Source organism: Mustela nigripes, chromosome 17, assembly GCF_022355385.1.
Source record: "Mustela nigripes isolate SB6536 chromosome 17, MUSNIG.SB6536, whole genome shotgun sequence".
NCBI lineage: Eukaryota > Metazoa > Chordata > Mammalia > Carnivora > Mustelidae > Mustela > Mustela nigripes.
This window is the reverse complement of record NC_081573.1, coordinates 54,213,003-54,227,890: the sequence shown is the minus strand read 5'-3', so window position 1 is coordinate 54,227,890 and position 14,888 is coordinate 54,213,003. Positions and strand designations below refer to the sequence as shown.

The 14,888-nt window shown below is 48.7% G+C and overlaps 1 protein-coding gene across 1 annotated transcript in view; it reads right to left on the bottom strand.

Annotated features, from left to right (window-relative positions):
• CDH13 (cadherin 13) overlaps positions 1-14,103 on the bottom strand; it is a 987,824-nt gene extending 973,721 nt beyond the window's left edge. The window contains exon 1 of the mRNA XM_059382150.1: positions 13,804-14,103. Coding sequence (XP_059238133.1) covers positions 13,804-13,848 — 45 coding nt within the window. The 5' untranslated portion in view covers positions 13,849-14,103. The remainder of the gene's footprint in view (positions 1-13,803) is intronic.
• Positions 14,104-14,888: the final 785 nt, after the last annotated feature.

The following is a 14,888-nucleotide window of genomic DNA, read 5'->3' as shown; positions in this document are numbered from 1 at the left end:
AAAAAGAAATCCCATGCCCATTAGCAGTCACTCTCCATTCCCCACTCCTCCCACCCAGGACCGTAGCCAATCAATACTCTACTTTCTGTCACTATGGATTTGCTTGTTCTGGACAATTCTTTCCATTTCATGGAATCATACAACCTGTGGCCTTTGAGACTGCTCAAGTTTGAATCTCAGCCCCAGAGCTCAAAATCTGTGTGACCTTTATCCAGTTCTCCTGGAATTTCTCCATCTGTGGAATGGAATTAAAATCATAGTAGATACACCATAGAATCTTCAGAAGGATTAAAATACTAATTAGTACATCTAAAGAACTCACACAGGGCCTAGTTCACAGTAAGCACTACTTAAATGTTAATCTCCGGTACTACTATTATTACCTGTATGCTGTTCCTCTGTCCCAAAGCATGTGGCTGGTGGTGGGAACCCAAAAGATGAACAGAGCACAAAGAACACAGCTCTTGTCCTCCCCAGCACACAGCCTGGTGGGGATTATATGATTAAGAAACCCCAGCTTGAATGAATACAGTAAAGTCCTATCATATGCACATTTAACTAATGGAAATCCAGCTCTTCCAGCAAAAAGAGAAGGAAAAAGAACAATTTAAATACTGCAATTAAATTCTGCAAAATTATATCTCCCTATAGTCTTTATTATGCACTGTCCATTACAGCATGCATTATACGTTGTCACATATTGATTACAGTACAGGGATGCGTATGCAAAACCACACACATGGCAATTTAATGGGCAACTTAAGATATTTCAAGGTTAATGATAACTCTGTGTTTGTCTTCAACCTTGACTTTATAATCTAACCCCTGAGTAAAATGCAACTCTATTGTGTGTCGACAACAGTAGCAATTCAGAATGATTCCAAACTAACTGAAACAACCAACAAGTCGTTGGCTGAGGTGGGCTTCAGTGGGTTCCAGTTGGTCAACACCCATTCGCCGAGCACAACAAGCTCACAGTCTCATTGTGAAAATAAGCCATAAAAGCATCATCACAAGAGGTAGGTGAGTGGCAGAATGGGGTTTAATAAACAGATGGAAATAATCTCTTGCCATATATTAGTTGACAAGACAGGCAGATAGATACCAGAAGGACTGCTTTCCACACAACTCATCACAAGACACACATTTGTGCCTGTTTGTTTGTACTGTCTCTGCCCCAACCAGTCCAGAAGCTCGCCAGGTTAGGGACTTTGGGTACATTGCTTGTATCTGTATTCCCAATGCCGAGAAGAGTGTTGAGAACTCAGTGGGGGGTAAGATTTGTTGGTGAGCGACTGAATGAGGGTAACTATTGAGACAACCTCCAATTTTACCATCTCACATCCCCCAAACACCCGCAATCTGCTCCTCCAACCTCAACCGGCTCCTTCCTTAATTGTTTGTAAGTAGTGGGAATACATCCATGTCAAAGATGAGGCCCAACAGTAGCATTCCAGGGCTTTGGCATACTGGTACCATCTAGTGGGAAAGAGAGTATCTGCAGGTAGGTGCCAAACCAAACTCATCGGGTTTAAAACAAACAAACAAACAAACAAACAAAAACACAACCATAACCCTTTCCTTTAAGATAAGATCTACTGAGAAAGTTTTCAGTAACAGATAACAGAGGCAACTGGAATGTCTTCTAAACTATGCAGGGCATATACCGCCAGCCCAAGCACCTGTCACTGCTCTCCATTTTTCTGCTCAGGACTTTCCCAAATCCATGGTGATTCCTCCAGAGCTGCAAAGGTTCATCAGGGAAGCACAGAGAAATTAATGGTGCCAGGGGCCACCCTCGACCAATGGAAGATGGGCCCAGCGGACACACATCTCAGTGTCCTATCCCGCAAAGGGCCTCTTCAGAAGCAAGTTTTATACTGTTAGGGGCCGGAGCGGTAATGAGCCCCAGCCGCCCATGACCGTGACCAGCTCAATGACACGCTCTTTGCTGGCTTTCCTTCTTTCTTGTTACTCATTTCTGTGTCTTAGAATCGTCTCTCAGATTAGCTCCCTGCCTCCAAGCCTATATCCCCAACACTGTTTGGAGGAATATAGCCTAAGGTACAGTGTTTAACACCAATACACCTTTGGGTGGCAAGGGAGCCTTAAAAATTGTAGTACGGATAATTACTATAAAAGCTAAATTATATATTTTAGTAGTTGTCTCAGAATTATGTTCCTTAATCTTTACCTTGATCAAGGTTAACCTGGAATAATCCCATGATACTGTCTTCCTAAAGAAGTACCACATTCTCATGGTAATGGCAGCCCAAAGAAAACTTTGTCTGGTTCCGCTCTCTGGCCTTGACCCTATCCCAATTTGAACAACTGGTGAGGTGGCTGATGGTTTTGATCGAGGCTGACAAAGTACAGCCCGAGGGCCAAATCCAGCTCTGCCTGTTTTTCTAAATAAAGGTTTATTGGAACAAAACCCAACCTATTTGTTCACAAATTACGTGTGGCTGTTTTCTTGCTACAGTGATAGTGTTGAGTAACTGCAAAGAGACATATATTTATCCCACAGATATATATTTATTCTCTACAGAAAAAGATTACCTACCTGCACTTTAAATCATTGGTTGCCACATTTATAGAATCCCAAAAGCAAAATTTCAAGAAAAACAAAACAGAGAATAGACAAAGTTTTGCCAACAACACTTCCCCACTCTATTTACCCTGATAAATAGAAGACAAAAATGAGATAGGCAGTTAGTTCATTAACTTCTTTTTACAAACAATAGGACATTTCATCCCTAAAAAGTAGAAAGGTCATTGCGTCAGAACAGTGAATTTTCTATCCCAAGAGAGGGCTGTGGATAAACTCAGAACAACTGCCTATCCCATTTTAATTGTTTTACGGCACCATCATGACCCAAAATTATTGTACTTCCTTATTTTTGCTGTTTATTGTCTTTCTCCCCCATTAAAACGTAGACTCCATGAGGACAACGATCACGGCTGCCCACCCAGTGTAAAGCACCATGCTTCAGATACATGGTCGATCAGTCACTATTTGTTCAATGAAGGACTGAGACAAGAAATGTGCAGATTGGGGTGGACAGGTGCAAATGTCCTGAGAAAGGCAGACATGGGAAGCCACCATGCGGAGCGGTAAGGACTGGGTCCAGGGGGGGAGTATGCATATCCACCATAGGGGATATCCAGCACAGGGGACTCTGTGAGCGCGCCCCGCTCTGCTCTGTCGCCAGGGGTAAGATAGTGACAGGCACATGAAAGGCATTCAACAAATGTTCATGGACTCAATGGCCAGCCTGACTAAAGGCACTTAAATTGAATTAAAAAGAGGAGGAAAAAAAGAAAACTCTTTTGGTAAGACAGGCTGTGTATTTCTCATTTTCTCTGGACTAAGGAAAACGTTATTGGAGACATTAGCACTCAGGATACAGTGGAACTCTTTGGGACCTGGGGAGGAATGCCATCCAGGCTTAGAGCTTAGCGGCAGGCAGGAGACTGCCGGCAAATTTCCTCCTAGAGAACAGACCTGCGCTGGACCCTGCGGAGGAGCCACACCCTAAGTGAGTCGTGCCTGGCTGTCTTAGTAAGCTGGCCATTCTTGCTGGGGGAAGCATGTGGTATGGGTGCGTCATTTGCCCCTGGTCGAACACAAGGACTTGGTGATAATGCAAAGAACCCTGGGCTACCCCAGTTGGCAGCCATTAAGCCAGACAGGAGACCTAGGTCCCAGGCCCACGTTTCGACACCAGGAATTCAAAAATGGGATGACTAACATGAGCCATTTTGACTCCAGGAGAATCAGAAAACAAAACAATCACAGGAGAAAATCCCTACATCATTTGGGGGGGAAGCTTTTATACATGAGTGAAATATGGAGGAATATGTGCTCATGCACAGGAATCAGAAATAATGGGTTCAAGCCCTGGTCCCAGTTCTTAGTGGCTGGATGGCCTTAGGCAAATGACTCAACCACTCTGAACTTCTTTTCATGGTGTATAAAATGAAGATAAGAGCAGTTGTCCCTAAGGGTTGCAATGAAGATTGGACATGATGTATGCAAGTGGCACATAGCAATAAATTGTACAGTACATTTGCTACATGTATTTTGATACATTTTAAATCAGAATCGTAAGTGCTCATAGTACTGACATGTACACCCACACATGCACTGCCCTGATAAAGCCTCTGGGGAAACAGTTGCTGAGAAGATACATCTAGAAGAAGAGATCCCACCTGATCAAGTGATTTTATGAGGCATGAAATCCTCAGGGGAAGGATCTTTGGGGAGCCACCAATATGAGAATGGGCAAATCCTTCCCCAGAGGGCAAGCTTTATTGTTTTTAATGTCCATGCATTTTAAATACACAAGCATTTTTTCCCTTCTGAGTTAGAAAGATGATCAAGGCCGAGGCCTCCCTGGTCCCTGAGAGCTACAAGTTCCCTTGGAGCGCAGCGTGTGGAAGTGAATACCACCAACGCTCCCTTAGCATCCAGCATTTGCCGATCATGGATGAAGTCCCAGCGTATGCTTATTTAAGCAAAACCCTGCTGGGCAGGTATAGGTGTTCTCTCTCCTCGTTTAGACACCGGAGGAAAAAGAAGAGGAAACGCAGCGTGCAAATGGCCAGGGCTCAGACTGACTTGCTAAAGCCTCAGAAGTCTCCCTAACTGTGCTAAGCCACCTGCGATGCTTGTTCCTCTGAGCCCTCGAGGACCTCAGGCCCTCATTCACCTCCAGCGCCTTCCCTAGTCAGGCCCGGGTATGTATTCGTCTCTGAATTCCAGGGCAGCAGCATTCTTGGCACTGGGTAGAGTGTCGTAATCGTGGGAAGAAAGGAGGAAAGACGGATGGAAGGGGTGGGGGGTGGAAGGGAAAGGGGAAGGAACTCGAGGGAAGGCGGGCGGAGCCTCCGTCCCGCAGCGCTGCTTTAGTCCCTGTTGTTTCCTATGGTAACAATTACCAAGTTCGTATCATGTCAGCTATTTCTTTTCTTTTTCTTTTTTTTTTTTTTAAGATTTTATTAATTTATTTATTTGAGAGAGAGACAGAGCATGGGTGGTGGTGGCGGGCAGAGGGAGAGGGAGAAGCAGCTTCCCTGCTGAGCAGGGATCCCAGTGTGGGCTCATCCCAGGGTCCTGGGTGAGGACTGCCTGAGCCACCCAGGCGCCCCACAAAATATATTTTCTTGTTTCTTAATGGCTGCCCTGGGAAGATGGCAAGCCCCACGAGAACAGGTCTCTATGTGAGTGTCGCTTACCTATAAATTCTCTACGCGCCTCAGTAAATGCAGACACCTGAGCACCCCTCGCCTTCTGAGGATAACGTGCCTGTGCCACTTCTTCTTTTTAAAGAGAAGCCGGTTGTTAAACATTTACCAGCATTCCACTTCCCGGCGGCACCGTGGGGAAGGTTCTGCTACTCCACCTGGAAACCGAAGAGTCGCCGAGGCCATATCCGACATGCTGAATTGAGGACTTGTTAACATTTGCAAAGTGATTGCAGAAAGTAGTAGATCATTATTTGCTTCATGTAAGAAATATTTCTAGTGCTGCTGATTGAATGTTCAAGAAACGATTAAAGGGCTTGGCAATGTTTCTCCCAAATATCTTTTGCATGAAAAGCCTCAGAGATTGGTTAATTATAGAGGCTACGCATCAGTCTCTCCAGACAAGGGCATTTCCAAGCCCCCACGGTGCCCATCCCAGATGCGAACGCGCATTGGCTCTGTGGGCAATAGTGTCGCTGGGGCCTGGGACGCCTCTCCTGAGGGCCATTACCGCAGCCCGGCTGACACCCCAATGGAAACAGCCCTCAGGCCCTGTTTATAACATCGAACACCTGGGTTCCTCATTCAGGCAACTGGCAGGAAGCTGCCAGTTGATAGAGTCAGAACTCAAGGTTGCCCCTTAACCCCTCCCTGGCCCTTGCTCTGACATCTCCCAGCCCTGCCAGGTTCTGCCCTAAATGTCTGTGGCATGCTCGGAGCGGAGCATCTTTCCCTGGTCGGCACTGCCACTCCCATGATCTCGGGCCTGGACTGGCCTCTCCCCTCTGCTCGTACCCAGCATCAGTCCGTCTGCTAAACTGCAGCCAGGGTGACCTTTCCAAAATGGAAACCTGACCTTGTCACAGGACACCCTCCCCCTGTTGCTTTCAACGGCTGCCCATTGCTCCAAGACAAACACCGAAATCCCTGTGGGGGCAGCCAAAGCCGCAGTGGCTCTGGCACCACTCAGCAGCTCCTGGGATCATCCTCCTTCCGCTAAGCAGTATTTCTCCCTGCACAGACACTTCCCCCAGGCTGGGCCTTCTTCCTGGAATGCTTTTCCCTGCCTACACCTTCTGCAGGTCTGTTGTCAGTAAGCCTCACTACTCCTCCAGACTGCGGCTCAAGCATCAGGCTATGAAGGAAGGCTCCCAGGACCTGCATCTGAAGCTGATGCCTTTCCATATTCATTTGTTCTTTCGTCTGTTTGTTCATTCATTCATTCATTCATTGTTTGCTGAAGACCTACCACACACCAGCACTCTTCTAGGCCCTGGGGATGCAGGAGCAAACCGGTCGGACAGTAATATGTGCTTTAAGGGAGCTTCTATTTCAATGGAGAAGAAAGACAAGGCACAGATGAGCAAAACACACTAGTCAGCACACCTCACACAACTGCATTTTCATAGCACTCCCCTGTTTTGAATTATTCCTGAACTGACAGTGACCTCCCCTGCCAGGGGCTCTCTCAGGATCGGAGCTCCCGAGAGAGCAGAGACTAGGTCGGCCTCACGAGTAGCTGTAACCGGAGAAGGTGGTCGGTCCTCCACGGACATCACAGGTATTGACGGACCCCACTTAGTCCCCAGGTGAATCTCCCTGAAGTTAAGTTACTTGAGTGCTTGGGGCTTAGGAGGGACAGACCCTAATGAATGAATCTCTCTATCACCCCCCTGCCCTTAGGGAAGATTTCCTGCAGCCCCTCTGGCTGTAATTCTGAGTCCGAGCAGGAGTCAGCAAACTTTTCTCTGTAAAGGGCCAAATAGTAAATATTTTAGGCTTTGTGGGCCATATGGTGTCAACCCTATTGTTACAGCACAAGCTCAGCCACAGATAATTATATAAATGAATGGGCCTGGCTATGGTCCAATAAAACTATTTAGAAAAACAGGCTTCAGGCAAGAATTGGCCCAGAGGCCACAGTTTGCAACCCCAGATGCCCAGAGCTTATGCCATTTGAAGGCAGAGCCTGTGTGGCCTGAGACAGCTCTGGGTTCTGCTGCTAGGGTCCAGCCACTTTCTGCAGGTCCTATGTTAGTAGACAGGAAGATGACCACAGAAGCTCAAGTTTGGGCATTTGCAGGTACCACCTCGTACAGCACATGGAAAAGCCGTTCCCTGCCACCCTGAGAGGAAAGAGACTTTGGCCTGGAGGCCGCATAAGGCAAGGATGGAAGCTGCCACATTCCTTGCAGGGTCCCCAGGCTCCTCCAGAGGCTGAGCTCATTTCCTGGCCCTGCCCAGGCATGTGGCAGGGCTGCTCTCAGCTGAGCAGCTGCTGCCCTGCACCCCAGCCCGGCCTACACTCAGCTGGGAGACACAGGGGCTTTGTGCTTCTGGAACAGATTGGGTGACGCTTGCTGGGGCCTTTGAAATGAGACATGACATGTCAAAACGTGCCCATTGCTAATGCTAATTTTCAGGAATTTGACTTCTGTTGGCAAGTGACAGAGAAAAAGCAATCACTTTTTTTTTTTTTTTTTCTGGTATGTGTGTGTAATTATGTTTACCCTGATCTTTGGGATCTGAGGCTATGGAAAACAAGTGATCTGAGGCTTACCTATTGGTAGGGGCTGGGTGGGCGGATTAATCTAGTATTTGTGGAAGCAGAGGGCATTAATTCTAGCATTAGCACTCTGTGAAGACCATGCTGGGTGTTAACTGTTCAGAGCAGTTGTAAGAACATCACACGAATTCCAGTTGGTGGTAGAGGTGACAATGTCCCGTGTATAAAAGTACTCCAGGCAACAAAGCTACGGAGCTAACACTACCCTGAAGTTGTAAACGCTCTGAGAGCTAACTCAGTGCTCCCGGAGTCTCCTGCAGGGCTGAGGACGAGACGTTATTGTGAGGTTCTGATGATACTCACTTTGTTGGTGCGCAACACTGAGGGAATGACAAGGCCCAGACTGTCGCTGTACTCCAAGGGTACTGACGCTCTCAGTAGAACACGTGGCACAGTGCACTGGGGCCTACCTATTATCCAGTACTCCTAGAGTCCTGTGACTGCGATGTTTGGGGTGCACCAACCCTCTGGTGTACCCACGTCGGCTGTACTCAAAGCTACAATGTGTCACTTCTCTGGGTGTAACTATTACTCATGGAATAATGATCTGGGTGTCTCAGTGCTCTGGGCACTCCTGGTCACCCAGTGGCACTCCCGGCAGTAGCAGTGCTCTCAGGACGGAGATGTGGATCCCCTCGACCATGTTCTTCCAAAGCAAGTCTCAATCCAGTTCAAGCACAGTGATCAGATAGAGGCTTGTCCCTTCCTTTTCAAGTAGCCTATCACTAAAAACTTGACTGTATCAATTTAATTAAGCCTCAAAATTTGTGAAAGCAGAAGTTCCCAGCACAAATGGTTAAGGGGCAAGTGGGTAAAGAGGAGTATGGCTGGTTGGATGAGTAGTGGGGACTGGTAGGGACTGTGGCAATTTACAGAGCCATGTCCTTCCTAGAGGGGCCAGTAAGCCCTCTTTGCTCTACCGAAATGTGGCCAAGTGGGAATGAAGCCCTAGGAGTGCCCAACCTTCTGAGATTTCAGGAAATGCAAGAAACCTGTTGTTGTTGTTTTTAGATTTATAATTTGCCACTTTTCAAAACATTTTACCAAATAAGATACATCCATGAGCTACATTTGGCCTGGGGCTGCTTCTTTACCACCTCTGCCCAGAAGCCAGAGTTGCAGAATTGGGATGGATGAGTTTTAGCCCCACCAAGCAGATATGTCAACGTTTAACCTGCTAAGTCAAAGGGTGACCCACTCACTAACGTGAGCCCTGGCTCAGTCTGTGTTTCAAGTCTGAAATGTCATTTCTCCTCTCTAGCCTGCCCTTCGCTGCTTCTCTCAGTAGAGAAGGAAATTGCTTTCTACCCTAACCCAGCATAAAGTCACTTCTTGGCGCCTAATGAAGGGGATTCTACGGTCTAGCCCATCATCATTTGCACTGTCTGCTCAAGGAGGCATAGTCAGGCCTGGGATGCCTAGGTAGCTACAGAGGAGACAGGCAGCAGGGGACTGTATTGGCAGCATCCTTCAAGAGGGTCAGACTCTCTTAGGCATGTGGGCACCTTGCCCACAGCTACATGGAAACAATGCCAAAACCACTGGTCACTTGATTTGATTCTGTCCAACTGATTATTGTAATCGGATGACAGACATATTTCCCTCTCCTTTTCAACTGGTGATGGAGGGTGATGGATCAGGCTCATGACTCATTCTTCGGGGCAGTTACCTAATGGGGAAGATTATCTCCTTTCACAGGCGAGCTGTGCCTGCCTTTTGGCTGCCTAAAGAGTAAAACCAGGTCCAAACGAAATCAAATGCCAGGAAATTTCAGAACTTCCCCCCCATCTCATATGGCATTGTCTACAAAGGTCTTTCAAACATTCCCTGCTCTATTACTCAGAGTAAAACACAGAGTAAGACTCAGATACACAGTTGCAGAATAAGACAGAAAAGAACCAGCTACAATGGGGAATAAAGGAGGAAAAAAAGACGGAAGATACTCAGAGCAAAATGGCGGGACTTCCCCCTGGGGGAGCGTGGAGCAAATACTTGGGAATGAGGGACTAAGTGGATTTTGATGGAACTACTACTACACTGAAGTGCTTTAAAATATAGAAGCTGTAGATTCAGAATTTTGTAATGCTGTGAATGGAGCCCTCTTCTGGAGAAATTTTTCAACAGGTATTGAAACAAGATCAAAACACACAGAGATGGACCTCCGCGGGCAGAAAGAAATAGGAAGCACTGTGGCTATGTAGCTGATGTGACTGTCACGGAACCCAGAGTTTGCCATCTTCCTTCCCTTCTACCTCAAAGAAACTAACTGGGCTCTCCAAGCAGCTGTCTTTTTGGAAGGAGGGAAGGGGAGAAGGGTATTCTCAAGAACCTAGCTGTACTCTCACCCAAACAGTGACGCTCAGGCTGAGAGTGCGCGTTCCCGTGCAGATGCTGATACTCTGTGTACTGTTACTGGGGACATCGGTTTGCTGGGCAATTCCACTGTCACACATAGGAGATACTTCTAGAAGGAAATAGGTTTTATTTAATGGAAAACCCAAGGGCTAAAGATAGAAAAGGAGAGCAGGGAGGGAGGCAGAGCAGAAGAGATTAGCTAAGATGACTGTTGGGCTTTTAATATAGACTGTGGCATTACATAAACCCCAGATCACATATTCAGCCTTGCCGTTTATTAAATCTCTTTGGGGACTTGCTAAAAAAAAAAATGGTTCAGACATGTGAACTCTGCCGCTTTGATTCTTTTCACAACTTATGTCTCTGTTGCCCCAGTGCTTTTGAAATCTTCCAGGCTGTCCCATGTTGAAGCCATCCCAGGGCAGGGGGTGCTCTCTGCCGCTCCCATCGTATTTTCTCCTTATCAGAACCATCTGCAAATCAACACTGCCCTTAAGATATAATACATGATGTTTCGGAGGTACTAAAAAAAAGAACACTGATTCTCATTTGAAGTCCTGAAAATCAAGATTCTGACCCCAACAAAGAACTCCCCATTTTAAATCAACATCTCAGAATTCTGTGGAACATTTTTGGTCACTCCCAAGTAACTGCTCTCTAAACCTGAACCACTCCCTAAAATCCTAATTCTTGGGGGATTACTCATTCATTGTTAGAACTCTTGGCTAGTTGCAAGCGATACCCAAAGAGGGGTGGGGGGTGGGAATCATATTTACAGTGTAATTTCTATGTTGGGACTCCTTAATCTGTTCCGCATTCATTATTTATCATAGCTAAATGCCAGAGGCCACTTCTGGGACAGCCTTTCCCAAAACACCCCAGGGGAGAAGAGAGGTGACTGTTCCTTGACTTTGCCAGCTTCCAACCATTGTTGTTTAGAATTCTTCCTCCCCCTTCCAAAATGCCTAAAACAGCAACCAGCCAATTAACGTAGAGATTGATGGCTTCCAAAGCCGGACCCAGAGTATTACAACTGCAGTGGAAAAACACATACATGCTTGCCTGAACACCACTTAGGACCAAGTGACTAATTTGCTTTATTACATTGTTTTTCCCTTTCCTCTGTTTTCTCTCTGCCTTGAAAAAGTTTTGGTTTTGCCTGTTGACTCAAAAGCTCCAAGACTTTCTCCACTTCTCACTATGACAGACAGAGCTGTGTGCACTTCTATCTCTTGCCGATCAAGTGAACTGCACCGAAACGATTTCTTTGCTAGGTGCTGTTGCAACCAGGATATCAATTAGTGTCCTAATGTGGACGTTTGCTCTGATCATGCATGACGATCTAAGAGAGAAATAAGCCTCAGAGAAGAGGCGATTCAGTTCCCGGTAGAACCTCTGCGCCCCCATGCTAAGGACCCGAGTGAGCTGACAGCCTTCAGACCCACCTGTGCCATCTGGGCCCGAGGAGAGAAGACACACCAGTTGCTTTACAAAAGGTATCAAGTGAGAAGTCCCGCGTGCACCGAGATTGCTGGGTGCTGCCATGCGGTCCGCCTTGCTCAAAGGGACGCGTCACTTTGGCAAGCCCTGGAATCCTAACTGAGGTCCAAGCATGCTGAGAGAGAGAAAAGGACCGTAAAGTCCCCCGGGAAGGGCTGGGGTAAGTGCTCCCAGATGCTAATGGTTCCCAGTGTGCCAAGCCTCATGATAAATGCATTATCTAGGACATCCTGTTGAATGCAATTAATCTACCTGGCAATCCCAGGAAGGTGATAAGATTATTTTACAGTGGAAAATCAGAAAGCTCAGAGATAGTCAACAACTTGCCCAGGGTGGTACGACCAGCATAGGGCAGAGAGGATCTGTCCAAATCAGAGGCGTCCTCTGAACCACCCTACTAAATGGGGATAGATATACATGCGTACAGCCTCAGGGACACTCAGACTCCAGAAGTCTGGAAAACTCATTCATGGCCAGACATAGGATTTGTGGCAGGACTTAAGGTTACAGAGACCCCCAAGACACTCAGCCAGCAAAGCCCCAGTGTTAGAGAAGTCAAACAGCGCAGTCCTGAATGGGGGCTGTGTATCCAGGCAAGACAGAAATCCTAAGTGGGGGAGGGGCTCAGCAGTCCGGCACCTTACCCTGCCCCCAGGCACTGGCATCCACCCGCTAGCCCCCACTTTACTTCATTTCCATGGTCACTGTGTTCCTGGGACACTGGCCCATGTCCAAAGTCTAGCCCCAGCATGGATCTAGCAGTGGCCTCCCTTAGAAGGCTGCCTCCATCTCCACATCCCAGCCAGCCCTTGCCCGGATCCTAGCTGCCTCCCCACCAGCCCCCTCTCCCCACCACACACACACACTCACGCATGTGCCTGTTCCCTTGGCACTCAGGAGTCCTGGCCAGGAACTCAACACCCATTCCTAGCACCCAGAGACACTCCCTGTCTCCTTCGCTCCTCTGTCTGGCCCTGCCTTGATCTTACCCACCCACTTGTAGGCTGCCAGCCCAGCCCGAGCCCCATAGGCTTCCCGGGAGGCCTTGGGGGACTGGGTCACAGTGCTCTCAGAAACCACAGGCCCCAGAGCAGGGCTGGGCGTGCCCCTCAGCCGCCAGCACCTCGGTCTGGCCTCCTCGGAGTACTGCTTTCCGGCACACAAACTTCCCGAGATCTTCCAGATACAGAGGTGGTTGCCAGAGAACCAAGTCTCCATCGCACCCCACCCCCCACCCTCTCCCGGGTCACCGGCCCTTCCCTCCAGCCTCAGCGCTCCGAGGGTTAACAGGCAGCTGCAGCCCTGGTGGGCAAGGCTTGAACTTTTCTCTGCGCTCCGCGCCCGCCCGGGAAGACAGCAGAGGCGGCAGTCGGGGCTCGGAGCCGGAGCTACAGCTGGCTGGACAAAGGGGGCGCGGGGGGCTGGGGCCTGCGTCCCGGCGGGGGGAGTGTGGCGGGGGGACGCGCTCCGGGCCCGAGGTCGGGAGGAAAAGAGCCCCGATGCGGGCTCGGCCAGAGCCAGAGCCTTTGAGCGACAGCAGCAGCCGGGCTGCAGCGCTAGGCTGGCGGGAGGCGCCTTCCGGAGCGCCGTGGGGCTGGGCGAGGGGGCCCGGGCGCCCGGGGAAGTGGGCGATGCCAGGCCGGCCTCTCCAGCCCAGCAGCCGGCAATCCGGACCGGGAGCCCTGCTTCCCAGCTCGGCGCCGCGCTGGGGGGGAACCGCGACTCCTTTGAGTCGCCTCCAACTGAGTCTTTCTCCAATGCATGAGCCTCCGGAGGAGGCGAATCAAAGTTACCCCACTTGATGTAGGCGAGAATGTCGCCCCTGATTGCAAAAAAAAAAAAAAAAAAAAAAAAAAAAAGGGGGACTCGGGAGCTCTCGCCTCCTCCTCCAAACGTACACACACACACACACACACACACACACACACACACACACAGGCAGCCCGGAGGAGTAAGAAACAGGGGCCCCCTAGGATCCCCGGGGCTGTGAATGACCTCCCTTCGAGCCCCAGGCTTCCTTCGCTGCCGCGCCCCAGAGTCCCCCGACCCCCGAAAATCCCCTCGCCCTGCCCGCGCCAGAGGATCCGAATGCAGAAACGGGGCGCGGGTTGTGCCCCGCAGCCCCTCTTCCCTACCTGGGACAGGAGAACGCACAGGAGGAGCGGAGTTCTCGGCTGCATTTTGCCCGACTAGAAGCGCCCGGCGGCGTTTTCATTCATGCACTTGGCTGCACTGAGCATATTTTCCGTGGGAGCCAGGCTTTGAGGAGAGGCTCTGCCTCACCAGCCAGCCAACTTCCCAAATAGATCAGCGGCAGCATCACGAAAGCATTGGGTAGAGGCTGATGACCAGGACCAATGGCTTTACAAGACGGATTCCTTCATAAAGCTCCCTCGTTTTGCATGGCAGATACAGGGCGAGCACCTCGCACAGAGCGAGCCCCTCGGAGGAGGCAGCCCGTTTGCTTTTTTGGACTGTTGGGGCCCAGCCTCACAAATCAGGCTGGGCAACGCCAGCCGATTCCACTTTTGCAGAGAATGGAATTGCACCGGGGACTGGCGAGCACTTCCAGCCCAGTGCAAAAAGATTCTCCTTATTAAAATGTTAATAAGATCCACTTTAATTCCAATAAATCAAATAAAATGACCCCAGCAGTTCCAGCCCTTTCCACGCCTGGAAAGACTTGGCGGTGGATTTTTTCTTTCTTTCTTTCTTCCTTTTTTTTTTTTTCTTTTCCTCTCCTAATGTGGCCCAAGTCATGATGGTGTTTGGTGTTTCCTAGCCATCTCACAAATCACAAAGACGACAGATCAATTCTTGCTTGTAGAAAAAAATCCATCAAGGGGCAATAGATTTTATTAACTGCTCAGGTGAGAGTCTGACTGGCTGCCTATTCCACGAATGTGCATCTGGCACCAGATTTGGAGCCATGATTTAAGGAAACTTTTTTTTTTCTATATGGATGTGATTTTTCAGAAACTCCTACCAATCCCAAGGGACTGAGAATAGTCATGGCCTTTGCTCAAGGGGTTTTGTAAGTGGGGAAGCTATAGGAATGAGGGTAAGAGGGATATATAGGTCTACCTTTCCCAGTAGGAATCTAAGAATACACAGTAAAGATCTCACTTTGTCATTTCCATGCAGCCTCCTTCTAAAAAGGATTTAAGGTATTTTAAAATAAAGGCATTTGTGCAACAGAATTGATGAAAACAAAACAAAA